Genomic DNA, 21,582 nt, shown 5'->3' with positions numbered 1-21,582 from the left:
GACTAACACCGGACAACGGTAGCGCAGTGGTTAGCGCCTTAGGTTACGAACGTTCGGGACCCGGGTTCAAAATCCTAGTCCGATTTTTCTTCCACGATTCTTAAATAGGAAGAAAATACAGCAAGTACCCCAGCAGCGCGACATCTACATCCGCAACAGAATCTATCTCGGCCTCTCCAGTCTCTACAAGCCAGCAGTTGCGCACTATCACCACAAACAACTATACGTATACACCTCAGGAAGATCATATGACTCGAGCAAAACCCGCTCGATTAAAAATTCAAGTACGTCCATCGTTCATCGACCGGTGAATATATCGCGCCAATAACAAATGACAACCGCGGGAATGGCCAAAGCTGTCCGACCGAAAATTTTCAACATTGTGTCTGCTGGTGGAAATGGTTACGCAAACAATCTCGACGCGTCGTTTCGCTGTTTAATTAATTGACATTGCGTAAAAATGCAGAACAAATTTGAAACGCGCTGGCAAACTTTGCTATTTACCGATCGATTTGCCGGCTGATTCGCTCGTACGATTTTTCGCCGCCAATAGCGACCTATCCAATTTACCTTCACGTACACTTTAATTTCCAGTATAACTATTTTAATCGTCTTTCGAAACATCCATTAGATCAGTTTCCGTCAGCTTGTAGTTCCGTTCAGTCGAACACTTTTTAGTCCACAGTCGCATTCAAATGGAAACTCCGCACCGTTTAGCGCTTTTGATTACGTATTTATAGGCGTATCCTGCGTAATAAGCGTACGTACTTCGTCTCATCCAATTCACTTCACTGTACGTATGCGGTCGCACGTAGCGACAGTATCAAACGATCCGGCTCTAATGCTTATTGGTTTTCCTAATTATTACCAAGCCGCGTTCCGGCTATTGGTCGGATCGTTCGTATGTCGCTTCATGCACAGACCCGAGGCTAACCGCATCCGGCGAATATAGTCGCGGAAACCTAAAGGTTCAAAAACAGAATACGAAGACGCTGTTTGAAATAAGATACTCTGAACTTTATAAACTTAATGATAAGACGTCGAAAACTTATTTGCTGTTTGAATTGTTTTCTCTATAGCGATAAAGGGCGCATAATTTTATCTTTAGAATTAACTGGCCGTGACTAGGACGACGCAATGAACGTCTTCTGACACGTGAAGTATCTATAATAATATAATAAACCAAAGTATCTATGCGCGTATTTGTGTGCAACGTGGACGTGTATGCGTGCATTGAGGGAATAAAAGAGACAGTTCTGACTGTGAGAGTCAGTCTTGAGCAGTCCCGAAACCGAGCGCGTTATTTAATTCACCTAGAACTTCCAAGACACCCTCTACGTACGTTGGACTAACGAACCCTTAATTACACGTGCACGTGACACACACGACCACGTAGTGACACTCAGGCGTGAATAGAGATAGAATGAGACGACATATTTTCCTGAATCCTCTCTTCTCATTTTCGAAGAACTTGATAAAAATAAGACGTTTGATCAGACTATTATATCGTTCGAGGAAAGTTTATTTCAGGAGGCATACAATTTTTGAAGGGAATACAATGTTTGCAAGGAATAGAAACGCAAGGACTTTGAACAACTCTCAAACTTCCACTGAATACCTACATGAACTTTAGACTTTGTACCCTTGGACCGTCGGACTTTTGAACTCTGACAACTTTGCATGTTAGAACTCTACAACTTCGTACTTACGCTTAAGTTATGTTCATTAAATATTTAGTGTTAGCAAATAAGTTTTTATTTATTTATTATATAACCTGTTTTACCGGTTGTACGGGGGTCTTAACAGACGCTATAGCGTAGAATCCATTCGATACGACGCAATCCAACCTGAAAATCCAATCACCATTCGGAATAGCTGAGGGTTGGAAAGGAAGCTGCTAGGGATAGAGCGGTAAACAGTCCAAAGGAGCAACGAAAGTATTTCGAGCAAACAATCCGTGTCGATTACGGGTCCGACCGCGCAGAATACAAAGAACGCGTCGCGACAAATAGAGAATACGAAAACGAATACGAGCTGGTAGCTAGCGTTCAAACGAATTAGAGGGAACGATTTTGTACGTTTTTAGGATCTGCTGATATCACGAGCCAAATGCTTGTAATTGTTAATATTAACATTTGAAAACCTGCTCGATGGTGACCTGTTATTATTGTTATAGTTAGACATAGAAATATTAAATAAAACGATGAAAATTAAAGAACTGCTGAGAAAATCCTGTTAGAGTCTGTAAACGATTCTAATCAGGCGGATAAGTCATTCGGCCGATTGTCTTCGTTATCGGTGGCTGGTTCAGCGTTACGAGCGGGCTAACGCTAGAACCATTGGAAGCTTCAAAATGAGCGGTTCGTACGTTTTCGTAGAAATTTTATGGGTTTAAGTGGGTTTTCGAGAATGTTAATCGTTCGACGAAGTGTGTACGTGTAATTCGATGGCTAAGGGCCGTAGTGTCGACTTTTCAAACATTCTGCTAATCTTCTTTTCTAGAATAGCAAACGAGAAAAACAGATGGCTCAGGGATTAGAAAGTTAACGTATGCAATAGCTTAGTAAACGTTAATTGATAGAAATGTTTAGAGAGCGAGTTCCCTAGCGAGTCCTTATAAACTTTTAGAATTATCGGACGACAAGTGGCAAAAGAGAAAGAGAGAGAAGAGAGAGAAACAGAGTAAGCAGGAGTTTGAGGAGATGGGTACACAGGCTGCTCGTTTGGTTACCTAATTCGTTCGAAGTTAAATTCCCCTCGCACCATGTTCAAAGTGCATTCAGCCACCATGCGATGCGGTTGATGGCAAACGGTTAGAGAGATCCATCTCTGATTTAGGTCAGATTTGTTGAGGTAACAATACGCACGTTCCTTCTCCATTCGCTGCGTGTACACGGTTCTATCCTCTCATTTAGTCATGTAACAAAATTCCTTTATATCACGACCCTTCTGTTTCCCGGCATCTCATTGAGAATTTGTGGAGTATTTTCATACCAAAATTGACTATTAGGTACAGTGAAACAAGAGAGCGCGATGATCGAGGGAAGAATTGGAAGAGACGAAATGTCGACATGTACATCACACACAGACAACCCTGTAAAACAATTTCAAACAGCCGCATTTTCACGAAACTCATTGCACAAAAGTTGGCAAATATTTAAATACACTTGACAAACACGTAGTCGATGAAGAATCAACACGGCAAAACACAACGTAAATATTGCACAATCTGTCCTTTCGTTCTTTTAATTCCATTGCATCTGATGGAATAATTTTTCAAGTTCCATGTTAATCAAGTTTACCTTCAAACCACGGAACGTTCGGTTTCACTACGCAACGTCACCGCCCCTTTCGCACAATGAACGCCATTAAAGCCCCAACAAGACGATAAAACCGCGCCGCCTTGCCAATTAAACCATCGCGGAATCGATTATTCGCGCGTCTACGTATTACGCGTAACTATGGAGGAACATGGGTTAGGAAAAGGTGGTAGAAACTGGAAACAAAGTTGGAAGGTGCATCGCGGAAGGCACACATCGAGCCGTTTAAAGTTAGCGGCATTGTCATACGCTGCGAAACTTTTGCAGCAAGCCGGTGAAACGCAGTTACGAGTTTCCGCGAGTAATTACACTAGGCGTGTAATCGCGATGCTATCAAGAAATACAACTTGGCGCCATCGCGTCCTGCTCAATTAGCTGTTCGCCAACGACAGCCAACAAGACGCGGATTCTCTCTGCCGTTATCCGCGCTTCATCCTACATCCGCGCGATTATTCAAATTGTTTCGCCACGTAGATGAGGCGACGTAGGCTGCGTCTTCTGCGTCGCGTCGATTATGCCGGGTTAATTGGCGTGTCAGCCGAATGAAACAGGCTAGGAATGCGACGCGTGCTTAGAATTATCCCGGTTCGTAATACAGTTTTAATGGGTATATGGCTTTCGAACAAGAACTCGTGCGCCTCGAGTCGCTGTCTCGGCCTCGTAATTACACTCGTTTCATGGATTAACCTTGTATGTTAGCAGAAGGAGAGCTTCTCCGGTCTTCTTCGTTTTTACCTCCTTTCTTTTTTCCTTTCGTCGTTCGAAAAGTTTCCAGTTTACCCCGACGTAATTAGTTTAATTAAAGCTTCACGCGCTCGAGTACCGTGCCTGTCAGAGTCTAAATGAACACGTCCCCTGAATACGTTTGCCTCGGTGTTAAATTGCCAGATATAACGTACGGAATATACCTTAAGCAGGATCTTAAGGCGACAGGAAGCTAGTGTAACATTGATTGTAACTCGAGATCGGATATCCAGGTTACACACCGTACATATATCCAACAGGAATTAACACGGAACAAGAATACCATGAGAGAAACAGGGGAACTAAGGGCAAGTTAGACGTTGGCTAATGCTATTCCAAGATGCGAAGTTCCCTAGCTTGCCTAGTTCCTCTCTCATTCGCTTGTATTTCGTCGCTCTGTATTGCCGCGGTAACGTGGCTCACAATCTCGAATACTCCTTTCACGCTGACTCTATATCGCCTGTGCGTATCTTTCGTCGATAGAAACTCGATCGTGTGTATATTCAAATGAATTCCATTAGTTTCGATATGGTGCAAATATACCAACATATTGTAGATGATATTTATATAGTGAAAATTTTCGATGGAATTTTGCGTACACAGCAAACATCGGGATTTACACACAGTCTGGACAGAGATTTCTTTCGCGAATTTCTACTAGTGCTTCGCTAACAATGTTGACGACCCGAGTCTCCAGTATGCCAATATTTGACCAACAACCGTCTATAAAAATCTTCGCAAAAGGAATCAAGGATTTTGTATGAAATAAGTTAGACGAAGCGCGGGCATAGTAACCGAACCTGTGGAGAAACTTGTACGTCGCCTAATGCTATTGTAAGAGGCAAAGTTTACTCGCTTTACCGTCCCTTCTCGTCGTATATCTCCTGTTCCATTCTACTTCCCCCCAGAGTACGGCTTCCCCTGTCCGCAGGACACATGCGGTGTGTTGCTACTTGAAACAGGGGCCATTTCACGGTATCGCGTCACACTCGATAAAACGGATCGCCGCCTGTGTATAAAATACACGGTGAAATGATACGAGCAGATATAAAGCGTCGAAACAAGTTAACTTTGAATCGCTGTGGTGTGGTTGAAATTGCTGATAAACGAGCCACAGGTCAAACTGCTCGACTCTACTTTCCGTCAGTTTCTCAATTTCATTACATAAGTACACGATTAACGTTCGAAATCATGAAAGAAAGAAGCAAATTACTTAGTTCCACGTGTTCATTTATTACAGCAGGACGACGTTAAATAACGGCGAGTTGCAAAATAAATTTAGAAAATAGCGTTTACAGCATCATCACTTTCCCCTGCTTTTCAATTTATGAAGTTGATCAAGCAAGTGGGAACTGAAAATGGCTAGATGATAAATGAGGCGAAATACGGGGATGGTCGCGAGACCGATAACTAAATTTAATTAAAAGATAGTTTCAACAATAAATCACATAAAAAAATTACACCTCGTGTATTTCCTCTGTGGTCTTCGTTTATGATCTTTCGAGTATGTTGAACAAAATAAAATCGCACGATCATTTCACGAGAAAGAAAGAAGTACAGGCCATGACGGATACAAAGGTAACCCAGAAGTATATATAGCCAACCATATTTCTTTAACTCCTCTAATTCGCAAACAGATGCAAGAAAAACCGCGGGAGATTTCAGAACCAAGTAATATATTACGTTGAACGATAAATTCTAGAAAGACATTAATTTTCTCCTTTTGTTCGTTTGCTGCAGGCACAACGATCTACCATGGAACATACGCAAGTTCCTGAAGAATCAGTTGAGGGAATTCAGGTTTGATGACCTGAGGGATACCCACCCTTGGTCGCGGAGCGCCTGGAGCCACACGGATCTCAGAAGATTGAAGGAGGGTATGGTTGCAGCGCAGGTGAGCACAATAATAACCGCAATAACGTGAGCTCCCGTGAAAAGGCATTAATCCAGAGGTACGTGGCAGAGATGTTTCACGAATCGCGAAAGCGGACGATATATATTTCGACGGTGTCCGTAGACAATGTCCAATTACTCGCAGTACACCATATCGCTACATCTGTCTGGTTCTGGCGCGCGAGACACGTTTAGCTGGAAATATTCTGGAGAAAAGGGCACCCTCGTGAGAGAGTCGATGCGCCAGCCATTTGAAACATTTTTCCTAAAAGTGACCTTCCCCTCTTTCTGCCGCCAGGCTACGATTTATAGTTCGATAAAAATTATGGCCAACCTTTTCGTTTTTTCTCAGATCGGTAGAATCGTACGGGTGTGAATTAATCGAGCAACAACGTACATTCGAATTGACAGGCGATAAAATCTCTCGTACCGTTTTAAAGGCTGATAATTGAAAATGTTTCACAACTTCGACACCAGAGACTGTCGCGTGTTATTAAGACTTTGTTGCTTGTATCGACCAGTGCTACGTATATTTTTACATTTAAACGTAACTTCTCAAATACCCTGTATAAACCGACTTCGTAATTAGCCGAATCGAGCACGCGATTTGTCAGTTGAGAAAATTAGAGTGGCGCGTGAACGACGAAAGGGGAAGGATATCGCGTGTCGTCTTGACTCGTTCGTCTCCACGGATCGCAGTTCGAAAAATCGCATTCCCTTCGATGTTTAAAATCCCTGCAATTACGATGGAACGAAACGAACCGCAAACGCGCGAATCGCGTGTCTTGGTCGGAAGCTCTTTGCTTTACAGTGTTTCAATTACAGCACCTTCTTTCCGTTCCACGTAGCCCGATACAGACCGACCAGGATTAATTAAGAGAGACGTAAAACCCTTATCTGTACTGATGGCGCCATTACTCGACGCTATCGCGATTATCCCGCGCAACGAGACACAGGATCGCGGGAAAAATTTCGTTCGCGGAATTCGTTCTATTAGTGCGACGAACCGGCATGTAACGAGCCGACCAGACCGCCAACAACTTTCATAATTAATTTCTCTCAATTCCGCGAGATTACGCGCTGTCGAAAATTTAGCGTGGTCTATGAAGTCGAGCTGTGCTCGTTCGTCCCGATATCCTTTCGATTAATCTCCAACCACCGTTCCGTGTTACACGGTATCCTGTCTCTTTCTTATGGCTTACTCGCGTCCAGGGCGTAAGAATGGTCGAATGGATCGACCAACTTGTGCAACAATTGCACAGGATCTCTCGATGTTTCTAATCGATCGAAATTCACAGCTCGTTAAATAGAACGGTCGCGTGGATAAGAAACTACGTCGTAAGCATAATCGATCGGATAAATGAAAAAATCCGCGTAAAAGCTCTCAGTGTTTCTCAACAAGATTCGTGACTAGTGTAAAAGAACTTGTCGATGATTAAAAATCCAGAGTATAAGAACGATGAATGGAATGGATTCAGTTCCGAAAAAATTACCTAGGAACTAAATCGATGTGTTTGATCGGCCAACATTGACGGCTAACATGACGGAATCGGTGATTCAATAAAATAAGCTTGAGCCAAAAAGTTCACGTAGAAAGTAAACGAGAGAAAGGTATATTCTGAAACTAACAAAGAAAAACCTCCAACACGGCTTAGCAATCGAATAAATCTATTCTTGTTGGGTCAGCTCTTGGTCCATTTCGAGATGGACGATCGAAACTCTTGGTGTTTCAGGAAAATGTGAGAATAACGGAGGGATCGAACGAGGAAACTCGGGCTGAGACTCGACCCGGGATACGAAGGGATAAGATTATTTCGTGAAAATAGAAAATCGCCTTCGCTGAAACTCTTTTGTGCCTTTTACTCTCGATGATGACATTACGTTAAACGATGGTGGAAGAAGATTGCGGTGGTAACAGAAAATTGTGATTGTTACAGCTTTCTCGCGAGACGAAAGAGGATCGAAACGAACAACGTTCCAACTATAAGATCGCGTAAATCCAGCGATAAGCGATTCCTTATTCGGCCAGGAACCATCTAAAGTATAGAGAACTTTAATCCGACAATTTTGCACCGAAACTCGACCAAACTCATTATCTGGATTAACATTTCCCGTGATCACAATTTATCTTATCCTGTTCCTTCTCGAACACAGAGAACACCTACTTTAAGCCCACTTTGGACTTGATATCGATTTTCGATTTCGAATCTTCGGCTACAACCGCGAGAAAGAAAAGTTAGTTAATAGCAACGAATCGTTTAAACTATTTATAACTTATTTTATAAATGTATGGCGCACATCTCTACATTGAGTCGAGACACCGTAACGATTATTGGTTGTTACAATTTCTGGATTCGCTGTAGTTAGAATTAGCGACTGCAGGAGAGGATTTCTCAAATGAAATTTTTATTATCTGTGTCGTCGATAGCTCGATTCGTCGCTCCGTCTAACGATTATTGAGAGTTATATATAAAGTTTCGAAGAACCAGACATTTAAAAGAAATTCAGCTACCCGAAGAAGGGATATCAAATGAAGGAATAAACGAAGAACCTAAATAATATTAATTTTCACGTAGCAAATATTTCAATGAAAGAATAAATGAGACGTCTAAAAATTTGTGAATATTCTTACGCGCTGAACGTGTATAATCAAGAACGAGACAGCTCTTAACGAGAGAATTTTAGTCATGTCGTTTTCCAACAACATGAAAGCCGCGAAAGGACTTTACGCGTAAGGCACAGAAATAATTTTTACTTCATAAACCTTCGGAAAACAACTGTGACGGTTTAAAGAGCTGTACCAACATCTTTCCTTCGGCTATGCACGGCGTTTCTGTCCATTCAAAGGAACAGACTCGAAATAAGCACGCGCCTAAGTAACATTACGCGAACAAAAGTAGATTATAATTTCCAGTTGACGTGCATAAAAGCAGACGACGAGCAGTTGCCTCCGCGACACGCCCTTTCTTCACCAACGAATCGCACGGACGTTGCGTAATGAAACCTGCTACCTGTGAAATTACTTTCGCGATGAAACTCGCGGACTATCGCCTGGGTACGTGTAGCCTTTCGTCGTGTATTCTCTTTCTCTCTCATTCATAAATATTAGGATATCTACGCAACGAAACATAACAGTTTAAATTATCGATCGATCGAAATTTTGTATTCGTTGTATTTATAATACAAATTATAATATATTATGAACGTTATACGAAACATTTTGAGATTTCATTAGCGCTGTTATAAAATTCGATGATTATACACACCGGAAAAGCTTGAAACCAATCTGAAAATCTATGTGGAAATTATAGGATATTTAATACGCGTATATATTTCGCAGAAATCACAAACATTTTTAAACAGACAATTGTCCATTACATTGCTAATATAGTTTAAGATTTAATATCGCTAATATTGCTTAAGATGGTCAAAATTGATTAATTACCATATAGATGAGAAAATGTTGAATTCTATTATAAAATTAATAAAGTTATCACTAGAATATTGAACGTATGAATTTTTTCTAGGCAGTCTGAAAAAAGAGATAATAATTCTTAAACGTTTTATAATGTTAAAATAATAATTTCACAATGATTTTACTTAAGCTTTCGTAGGTATCTTAGTACTTATGAATGGAAGTGTACGTATCAGCCGCAACACGATCCGATCTCTACCAGTCTAGACGGAAATATATACATATATATTTTTAACACGGTCTCGACGCCTCCGGGCCGAGGCTGTTTCACGGGTGGCGCATGAATGCCGAATTTGATGGTGCTCGCCCTATACAGAGCCGCTGTTTCATTCAGACGTAAGTCCTGGTTCGCCGTTGAATAACCGATATGACCCGACGAAACCGCTGTTGGCCGCGCCAACTATAAATGTGCCTGAAAATACGAATCTGTCCTGAATAGAAAATATTTCAAGTTGCGAATATTTTAACCCATTGGCTGTATGCAACGCGTAAAAGCGCGCAACGTGAGATGCCTATTCATTTCCCCGCGTGATTGACACGTTTCGTTACTGATCGTTCTTTCGTCAAAGGATTAAACTTTCGTTGCGAACGAAACCATTTCGATTACAATGACGAGCGATGAAGGGCTGGTGACTGTTTCGAATATTGAAAAGAAAATGGAAACCGGCATTGAATAAATGTTACGAAACGCGAAGTATTATTTACAAAGCATGGACGTCTGTGTGAATTTTTTTACGTGCTTTCTATTATGTCCCTCGATCTGTTCTACCTACCGAATATCGTTATCGCGAATACGCTGTAGCGAATACAGTGGCGTGAGAATATTTTCTTAAACAACTGTGCACCTTGCCTGCAAACCGAAATTACCAAGCATAAATATCCGCGGCCTACCGATATGCATACGATATAGAAGTTGGATAGAAGCGTTCTTGGGAAAAGTTGGGTCATAAAGGTGAGAAACATAGGTTTGGTGGCAGCGCTTTCCTTGCATCGCCAGCGAACTCGGTAGTTCCGCTTTATCCAACAGGGTTTAACTTTAAGACGTCAGAAATGGAATTCCATTCGAGGGAACATCTGTGCTTTCCGTCTGCGCGCAAGTGGTAGCGAATACGTATAGGTGTAACTCGCGGTCCAAGCGGCGGGAAAAGAAACGAGAGAACCAGCGACTGTCCCTAAGAATATTCGCCCGTAGGATACCTTTGAAAATACCTTGGCTCTGGTTACTCGTTAGTAAAATACCGTCTGCCGTTGATCCCATCTGTTAGAAGCTCATCTAGACGCGATTACGGTAAGCGTGGCGTAAGAGTCACGGTCTGTGATAAAGAGGAACAGCAGGGGTGGCGGAGTCCGAAAAGTCGTGCTTGTGAAAGCGGATGTTGAACTAAGCCTACGCCCGAATAGACCACTTCGTTACTTTCCCCTATACCTAATGCCAACGTGTCGCATAACACGGTAAGGGGGAAAATTTAAATAAGCTTCTTAGGCACATGCGCGAACACACGTAGCAACGTGGCGTGCGCGGTTCAATTTAATTAATACCGTAATTAAAAGGGCATATTAATTGCGCGAATAGCATGGAAACGAGTTAGTTATGAATTGCTACAGCACGAACACCGACGGCGAGCGAGTTGAGACAGTAATGTTCAAAGGGACAAGAAACGTAAAGACTTTGCAACAATTATTCATCGCGAAAGAGAGAGAGAGAGAGAGATAACTTGAACGATAAACAGGTTAACATCGATAAATTACGAGAAAACACATTATCGAATTCGTAGTATACTGTTAAGATAGGAATACGCGACAAAACGGTCGCCTAATTTTATGCGTCGTTTCTCAATGTCAACATGTTCCTCAAGGTATTCAGTTTGCTTACGTCGAGACGAAAGGGGTGACTAGCCGGTTATGCTCAGTGAAACGAACGCGTGTGTATGCACGTATGCATAATATACATAGTAGTGGTATATATATATATATATATAGAGGATCTGGCAGGCCAGTCGCGACTCAATCCATCACTGTCTTGGTTAATTCAGACGAAGAGAGAAGGCATCCGCCACGGTAAGGTTACGAACCATTGATCGCCTTACCGTCCCTTAGTGGACTCCGAACATCGTACTTCCTCTTCCATGACAACTCACGTTTAACTGGAAATACCGTAACGATGTGTTATTTATAAACGAAACGAGATCGTTGTGTTCTCATTACGGTTGCTGCTTCATTATGAGAAGTATTCGACGAGTTTGTCAAATTTTATACGCGATGATTAAAACTATCCTCGAAGCAGGATGCAAGTTACAGGACTCGGAACTATAAACGAATGGTCAAATGCAAGCGGTTGTTACGCGTTGTATTCAATCGTCTAGGAATTTTAATGGCGCGAGTCGATTCGCTGCCGTTTTTCATAAAATGTAAACTTCTACGTTCGTAAGAAATTCATTGTACTTTTCCAAGCGATGAAAATGTATTACGGCACAGAGTAAAGTTAAGACCTAATTAACCATGAAATTTAATAATACGCGTAACAACTGAAAATCTGCGTTTACAACGCTATGATTGTGGACAAGCTATAAAATTATTTGTTAGACTGAACATTATTTGAAGATTAAACATTGAAGGCTATATCGAATTAAGCGTGTTGGGGATTTTTAATACCTCGCGTTCTTCTTTCTATTACACACACATACACTCTCTCTCTCTCTCTCTCTCTCTTTCGAGTCGAAAGAGACAGAAGTTCCCTGTTATAGGGGTGGACAGGAGTTTGGTCGATCCTATGGAAAATTCCACAGAATTCAAACTGAATATGAAAACCGTTAGCTGCACGGCTATTGTCACAAAACCCCTGAGAAACTTGATGATTTATAACACGTATTTGCTATTACGCGTGAAAAAATGCAAAAAGCTAAAGTACATTTGCAAATCGCACGAATAACCGTTGAAACGCGCAACGCCTGACTGCCGATACCGAAAAGAAGGAAAAACCTAAAATGTCTCTCTGGAAAATGGCAATTTTCCAAACAGTGTCCTAAACCAGTGTAGTCAAAGTGTTCACCTCTGAAAGCCAATTTACATACGAAATTCGCAAAAGTCCGAACACAGTGTGTCCCGTGTAACGAGCCCCGGAAGCTTTCTGACAAAAAACCATACGAGGCCAAGGGAAGTCAATGAAAATGCAGCCGCTTAATGCATCGAATATCTAGAACACGGTACAAGCATTTTCGATTGCACCCGAGAGACAGCTATCCCCGAGCAATCGCGATTCCTAACGGCTGCATTCCAAAAGTGAATTTCGGTCGATTCGAAATAACTCGAGTGTGTTCCATTCAAAACGTTCTACCTTCGGGGAATTGAATAACCCGACCGATAGGAACGGTAGCAAGAAGAATGCGTGTATCGAACGGAAAAATCGAGATACCGACGTCTACCGCTGCGTTCTATTCCGGTATAATTCGTTCGCGATAGAGCGAACAAAAATGTGAATCACGCGAGAACATTGGAAAAGAAAGAACACATAGCCGACGCACGAGAGAGAGTCGCGTGGGCCGTTTGAAGGCCGCTGTTAACCCTCGCGAGGGAGTGCCTCGTCGACGAGGTACACCAACACGGCATCAAATTTCATAAAACGGCCACGTCAACGGTCGTGTGTAAGCACGTCTTTAAAGTGGGACAACACGGCGCGATTACATCGTCGACGGGGGTGAATATTTTTACAAACGTCTGACCTAAAACCCGACCGTGACTACTGCTCGATTTTGCGCGAAGAGGTAACAGCTGGAAGAATGAAAGAGATAGAGAATAGAGAGGACAGGAGAAAAAAGATGAAAACATCTTACCCGTACACGGACACGGTTTTATAAAACGTCTGACCTAAAATTCGAGGCGAACTGGATGCTAACGAGACGCGCCAACTCTAGAAAAATGTTTCTGCAAACAGTTGGTGCGTTTAATCGTCGCTCGATCGAGTAAAAAAATTTAATTTATCATCGCGCAATGCGATCAACAGACGACGATCGTCGAAAACGTTGTTATGAAAGTGTCGCGTTGCAAGATGCAATTTCATGGTTTCTATCTTTCTCTCTCTCTCTCTCTCTCTCTCTCTCTCTCTCTCTCTCTCTGTCTCTTTCTCTTTAAGATTTTCTCGAACACGCCTAGATAACGAACGACCGTTAATTAAGAATAAATTCTTGCCACGGGTGAAGTTGTCGGGTAACAGGTCTGGTCAGGAAAATAGTAGAAGGAAATGATTGCATTAACTGGAAATCAAAAGTTCCGGAGGCACGGTCGTTTACGGGGCGACTTTCGAGCACGATCCACGACTGAAGGTACTTCGCCAGAGATTAAATCATTGCCGTGTCGCAATTAGCTCCCGCGAGTAAATGCATTCAGGCGGTTTAAGTCGTGGCGACACGACGCAAAGCAAACGGTAACCGTAAAAATCCTGGAAAGGTAATGAAGTCGCAGAAACGAAAGAGGGGAAAAGACGTGTCGGGAGTCACACGTTGATACCGCCGCTGCTTGATGAGGAAGAGAAAGAGACGGTAGTGTTGAATAAAAGGAGGAGGAAAAACAAGGGGTGAAGCCATTTCGCGCCACCCGCTGATTTATGACAGCTCCACGACAACGTCACGCTCGGAACGTACATTTCATCTGGTGCTGTTAAAAACAAAACTTTTCTACCATCCACTGTACGGAATATTTTAAATACGAATACAACAATGCCATGGAATCGGATACGCAAAGAATTCTATCGTGTTGTTTGATATGTTCGTGCCGATTTTTGTGGTACGCTAGGTTCCACTAACCAACCTATGATCTATAGCTTAATATACTGCATGGGAATAACTATATTTAAAATGGAATAACCAAAATAAAATAAGTTTGCATAACGATACTCGGATCTCAACGAAAGTCTAGATTGGTCCAGAGTCAGATCAAGAGTCTAGATTGATTTTACCAAAACCATCTACGTGTTTTGAGTATATTAGGATATTTTAAATAAATTGATCTGTGCGAATTTCGTAGCCAAGATATTCGAGATAACAGATACATACAAGATTACTCGACTTTGTACCATTTCGAGATTTCGAGATTTTAAACTTATTGAGATACGTGTAATTTTGTATGCTACACTAGATTAACCGCGTAGTAGTGACACACATATATGAGTATGAGTGTGTGGGAGTATGTGCGTGCACAGCGTCTCGTAAAAGAGAGAAGAATGCAACTGTTCCGTTGGTAGTGTGGAAAGAAAGATGGTGAGACAAAGAGAGTACAAATGCGTATCGACGAATATCTTGTAAATCACGCATCAAATAAGTCTGAAACTATTTTGATATTAATTCTAAGTGTAATTTAAGTGTTCCTATGCATTTATTTCGGCGATAAAGATCCACAATTCTCAACAAAACTAGCACGTGAATCCTTGTAAGAGAGTCTTAAATTTGAAATATCTCGAGGAATTGAAAGACCTTATTCCAAAAAATCGTCGTTCTCACGACGGTAATGATATGGAACAGCGTGATTCCGTTTGACGCATAGCAACCTCGGAACGATGTATAAAAGGAGTTTTTATGCGAGCTCACGTTCACCCCCATAACCCCTTATCAGACCGAATGAAATATCACGGGTCGTGTTTAATCCTCGGGATCTGATACATCGGTTTAATTTACTCCAAGTAGAATATATTCTTAACCGGTGTATACATTGCGAGCAAGGAGGATAAATACTCTCTTTATTTATGGCCCCCGATATCCCAGTATTTAAAATTCAAAGCGGCATCCTGCCGGGGTCATGGTTTCGTAATACCCTTTTAATTATTTCCAAAGTTCTATCTGATAGCGAATTGAAATGAGAAATTACCATTCACGCCGATTTATTATCACTACACGCACCGAATCGTGCTATCGTCGAGATTCCGTGTTAGAAGTGCTATATAGCGTTTGAAACTATCGTTAATTGAATATTTATGGCCAGATGAACGATATAAGTATCGTTTGGGCCAGAATTTATTTAAAATTCCAATTTATTACAATCAAAGACTTTGACTTTTATTTTACCTGGCTTATAGCAAGATAGAGTTGTTTGGGTCATCTAAGCTCCAACATCTTAAAATTCAGTCTTAACCAATGGAACGAACAAGAAAATGATTTTGTCAAGAAAAACGTGTACGGTTTCCATTTATTTTCAAACAAATACTCACGGAGATACTCTGTTGTTCTTGTTACAGTTTTGGTCAGCTTACGTGCCATGTTCCTCTCAGCACCTCGACTCGGTCCAACTGGCACTCGAGCAGATCGACCTGATTCGTCGGCTGGTCAACAAGCATCCTGAAAGCATGGTCCTCGTTACCACGGCGGAAGGTGAGGCATTTCGCTTGCAATTCTATGCCTTTGTAACTCCAACCATGGTCATGCATCAACGTAGAATGTCGATTCCACCAGCATGTTTACGCGGCAATCGTTTTAATGCGAGGAAAAAGGGAGAGGTAGATCAAGAGAGAAGTTGATCGACGAACTAAAATCGTGGCCGTGTCGTGTTTCGACGTGGCTGATGACGATCGCGTAGTCAAAGGATCGCTGACAAAATGAGAAACGCGCAAAGTATCGAGTTAAACATTACGCGATCCGCGAAGATAAATTTTCAATCGCGCTGCCGTTCGTTTGGCGACAAGCCAAACCTATTCGACTTTTTTCCCCCCGGACGAATCGTTATCGATTCGCGTATCGTTCGTCAAAGAATTTTCACGACGAACACGCGACCTATTTTCTATTTCTTCTTTTTGTTCGACTTGCTGCAACAAAAGAAACGAGCCACCACCGTGACGATTATCGCTACATCGCGGGTAAACCAACATCGACAAACGACCGTGTATCGATCGCACAACGTATTTGTTTGTTCCCTAAACAAGTTTTGTATGCGTACAACCACTCATTAAGCTCTCTTCAGGCTATTAGATAACTGGTTCAAAGCTACCATTAAAGCGTCAACCAAAGTAGATGGTGCAGCTGTGGGTCGAACAATACGCGAAACGTTCCGCTGCTGTTACTGCGAGAATTCGCGGTATCACTCTTTAATACAATCGCCGAACTACTTCGTAAGTTAAACACGAAATTATTAATTGCCAATCAGCTCTAATATAATGTAAACACGGGGCACCGCGTACTTACATCTTTCAACGTATCTCTAGCTCCTACTCAAGCAAGCTTAAGTCTTCCGTGAACTTCTCGCGAAACTGGTCGAATTATACGATATACATAATATATTATGTAGTTAGTCAGCCATGAAGTCAACGTTCTCGAGAAGGAAAGCCCATCGTATTCGAAAATCGTCGATCTCTAGAACCCTGCTGGAAAGACCTCTAAAGCTTCACGAGCGAGGAATATGAAATCGAGCTTCGAGGTCGACGAACGTCGAGAATTACCATCCTCTATTTGTTCCGAGAATGGGCCGCTCGACGTTACACACCGCTAGAATTTCTGGCGTGCCGCCAATGTCAGAGGGTGGCTGGCAGAAAAGAATTTACCCGACTTCTCCCTTAAGAAAATCGTCGCGGAATGAATCTTCCGTGGCAGTCGTGTCTCTTCTCCCATTTTAATTAATTCCTCGTCGCGTCCTACGATCAAGCAGTTCGCGAAATGCCGTCCGTGTAACAAATGGACTCGCTTCAAAGAGGAGTTACTTCTCTCGTTCGAACGTGCCCCGGAAAACAATCTATTCGTACCTCTGTCGGTCGTTGGCGAGAATTTACGCACGTACGATATGAAATGTTCGATCGAGGTCGACGAACGTCCGAAGTCGGCCGTCTTATGTTTGCTTCCGGTTGGCCATTCAACGTCGCGCGCTCTCAGATTCCCTGGAAGAGAGCCAACCGTCCAAGAGGAAACACGGGAGAATCCCTGCTCGTCTACCGACGTAGTGGAAAAGTCGGGCCAGCACTCCCCATTATTATCGTCACCGTGAATACACTTTCGAGAATTTAGGATGCATCTTAAGTTGCGAAAGATGAGGCGTTCCTTCAAGAACGGACCATCGTTGCTCTCGGTGTAACGATCAACTTCCGAGCTACGAGCCACGAGTAACCTATTTCGCGGTGATTTGTCCGTGACGGCGAGGTACAGCGAAATTCCATTGATCTTCTTCCATGGAGAAATTGTTGAGACGAACGAGAATAGTTCGGTGGGCGTCAATCGGGATTCAAGCTGCGCGCCTTTGATACGAGCCTCAATTTCAAGCTCGTTCTCTGCCTCGAACGACGCAAGTAGCTGGTAAATCGAACAGAAACGAGAAAAATGGAACAAGCACGACTGCTAGGCGACACGACGAGGCAGTGACATTGACGAAAGTGAGAAGAAGAGAGTAAATAGTGACACACGAAAGGGGACACATTGTGTGCTCAACGTTTGATCATCTAAACTCGATACTTGCTTTATTCGCGGAGGGTAGAACAAGGTCGGAAAAGGGAGCGCGAAGAAGGGAGAGGAAACTCGTTACGCAACGGATGCGGGGAATAATTTTCAAAGAGAAGGAAAGAGGATTTTGATCGATCGATGCATATCAATATCTTTGACGATACGATCTCCGCTCTATAAGATTACGATTACCCTATAACACGCAGGATTATCTTCGTCCTCGATTTTACGCGTTCCCATATAATAATTTGCTCCTGCGTGGTGATACGCGCGTGAGAACATAACGCGGATCTGATGAGAAAACGTCGGACAGCGGAAGAAGATTCAGCCAGTAGTAAATTTCAGTTGGAATGGAAAAATGTCAAGCCATACCGACCGTTCTACCACGTTCGATAAGCCGAACCACGGCGACTGCATGTCGGCATGCACATGCATATGTAAATAGACATGCGATACGTAGTTGTCTATATATACATAAATATATATACTTCACTTGGACGTATAAAGGAACGATTGTTCAAAATTTGCAAGCTGCTTTTTGCTTCTGCAAAAACACGTCCCGTGTTTCCTGACTGATTTATACGACGTACAACATCGACAGAATTTCAACTACCGTCAATACCGATCGTTAAACATGAAACACGAGATAGACCTTTCTCTTTAAATTACGATAAATAAAAGGTCGAAATTGCATAATAATATATTTGCGGTATGCTTATATGAATAAAAATACACATAATGTATTTATAAAAGACGCCCACTGTTTAATCGACCAATCGCGGAGAGACGCGATCGCGAGGTTCACGTCAACGAGAGTCGTAAATTCCCGTTACGATTAGAATAATCGATCGAACAGATCGATCCCCTATTTCGGTTAGGATAATAGAGGTGGTTGAATGAGTATAACACTGAGTGTAACAGGTTATAATATTATATATTTCCAACAACTTTATATAAAAGCTAGTTACACTGGTGCGTATGTATAAGTTAAGTAGGTGACTGATCTAAAGGTGGAAACCAGGTGAAGAAACGTTAACTGTTCGAAAGATGGAGAATCAGTGAAGCTCAGTGAGGATGCTGTGGCAGAGGAAAGCTAGGGATGGGTGTGTCCAGCGCACGGGACCATCGGATTTGTTGATGACAATTTTGGCTAGAAGAGTAAGGGCAACAGACATTGCTTCTGATTGGATAATAAGAAGGCTGGTGGGCTAGGAAGACTCTTAGCCGCCCCCGAGAGAAAGAGCTAGCGGGAGATACCGAACGTGAGAAAACCCAACTTTCCCGTATCTTCCCTTAGTAGACAATAAATGTAAGGAACACTTGAAATAAAAGATACTTGTTTGGTCTGAAGGACCTTAACTATGAAAATGCCAAGATTTGTGATGAGTCCTGAAGGCCATTGAGGGTACGCAGCAAGGATGTGTAGACATCTGACTGCCACCTTGCACGTGGCGTGAGGCCTGGTTTTTGGACAGAGTCACCGGACGTAACACTCGCGTCTGAATGCTTTTTTCAACTTCTCTGTATGCAGACATAATATATTGTACTACCAAAGTTCAACGTGAAATCGACGCAACTGCGAAAAACGATTGTACGCAGCGAATCTTAAACAAGACAATGTGTCGCTGTATCTACGACTTATTGGATACGATTGGATGGAACGATATCTAGAAGATCGTATAATTCTAAGAAACAATGGACGACGAGGCAAGTGTGTGTTTATCTGAACCGGTCGTTGCCACGGAAACTTTCGACGTAAAGCGTACTATCACGCTCGGGACAATAGTTCAAAATGTGCCGGCAGTTCGACGTGGAGAATTTACGAGCGACGAAGACGAACTTGCCGTTCCCGTTTATAATTCTCGCGCGATCGAATCGAATAACCCGTTTCGAAGCCCTTTAAGAGATCGTAAAGCTCTCGAACGCGGAAACGTTTACACCTACGAAGGCGAACTAAGGAATTTATAAACCGATTAGTTGAACGAGATATAAAGCAAAACCACTTTGGCGGCGTGATATACCGCGAGGAGGGAAAATACGTCAAAAATGCGGGAAATGCGAGAATTCGAAGAAAATTGAAAGAATTTCTGACTTCTACGTATACGTTAGACCAAGACGAAGTGTAAACTGAAACGCGTGGTAGTCGGAACGCGAGTTATAAATCAGCGGACGCAGTAAATCGAAGTTCATCGACAGCTTGCAGCTCGCTGCTGGCCATGCCTTTCCTTTCCAGTTATTTTTCCATTAAAAGCTTAATATAGCGTAAGCGCCAGCCACACACCACGAAGGAATTAAAGTTACTCGAGACAAATGGTACGAAACGCTATTAATTTGCCACTAACATTTCCGGGCCAACGGCTGCGGAGAACCGTTCAAAAATAAAATACGACACACGTGCGAACAACATGTTACAAGGTTTGAATAGATTACGCGAAATAGCGAGAAGGGGTTGCTTTATTCGAACAACGAAGATTATGGATTATCGAGTAAATTCGTTTAACCACAGGATCGATCTTCCATTAGCGGGAACCAAGAGCTCTATCGCGTGCGGTCGAAAGCGGAAAAGTTCGAATTCCCCGCGATAAATGACGCTTCGGGGGTGAACATCGCCGGGGGTTGATCCGCCAGCGCTACGAAACGACACACGCTGTACGCGTATATATCGGTATCCCGGAACCGACGACCTAACGCAATTTGTTCGCGGTGTTTTAATCGAATCCGAACGACACCGAGCCCGCGAATCCGATTTCACGGAGCTCGATAGCCCCACCTTTACACGACCGTACTCGATTAAAACGATTAAACCGGCCGGGAATCGAATTCGCGGCGCGCTGACTAAATACTGACAAAATACCGGCCGCAAGGAGGATTTCCCGAGTTGTCCGGCCGTTCTTTGAAAACCGAACGTTTCATTATTCTCCGGTTGGGATTAATCAAGCCCCGTTTACGGCTCGTAATTAATGATCCGACCGATAACGCTCGCCATCCATGATTTAAATGATTCTATTAAGCCAGGATCGAAGGCGACTCGTGACATTAATTAACTTTTAAATGCATCGCTTTCTTCGAATGAAACAGTTTGGTCATACGTATGTGTGGCATGCAAATATAGAAAAATATTTTGAACAATTCGTCCAGTATAATTAAAAACGAGTTACTAATTAACACCAAATATATAAAAAAAAAATGACATTTACATATATGCTACTCCGGTATAAAATAAAATGTAGCGCTTAGTATGTAATGTAGCTCATTGAATTACAATACTTTCATCCGTGTCTCACTTTCCTAACTGAAACACTGTATCATAATGGAAAATTGCTCTTGGCTAGACAAATTATTGCTAAATATATAAACCATATGATAATAATAATAATGAACGATAAATGATCGTGTATCCGTAACAACTGCGAATAATAACACCGTGCAAATTCAGGATTTGGTCGAACTGGTCAAAATTCTCAGTCCTTTCAATCGATCTAATTTATCGAAAATTTGCTCAATGGAATTTAAACCAGATGCTTGTCAAAAGCAATACAAATTCCTGTTATGTATTTTCAATCGTTCGCTTATATATGTACAGAACACAAATTCAATACTTGATAAATTCCTTTTTTAGATATTACATTCTGCTCGCGTTTCCTAATTTTTCCGAAGATATCAATAATCTTCAAAAATTGTAATCCTCCAAATTCAAATACATAACGCGATAAGTGTAACGTATCGTCTACGTCGGAAGATACAG

General features: G+C 42.2%; 1 protein-coding gene across 5 annotated transcripts in view; it reads left to right on the top strand.

Annotated features, from left to right (window-relative positions):
• The window catches only part of LOC126868371 (dipeptidase 1), a 76,336-nt gene that overhangs the window by 16,738 nt on the left and 38,016 nt on the right, over positions 1-21,582 (top strand). For all 5 annotated transcript variants that reach the window (XM_050623718.1, XM_050623719.1, XM_050623721.1 and 2 more), the window contains exons 3-4: positions 5,805-5,958; positions 15,656-15,788. In XM_050623718.1, the coding sequence (XP_050479675.1) occupies positions 5,805-5,958; positions 15,656-15,788 (287 nt within the window). The remainder of the gene's footprint in view (positions 1-5,804; positions 5,959-15,655; positions 15,789-21,582) is intronic.

This window comes from Bombus huntii, chromosome 8 (assembly GCF_024542735.1).
Source record: "Bombus huntii isolate Logan2020A chromosome 8, iyBomHunt1.1, whole genome shotgun sequence".
Classification (NCBI taxonomy): domain Eukaryota; kingdom Metazoa; phylum Arthropoda; class Insecta; order Hymenoptera; family Apidae; genus Bombus; species Bombus huntii.
Note: the sequence above shows the minus strand (reverse complement) of the source record. Positions and strands in the feature narration are given on the sequence as shown.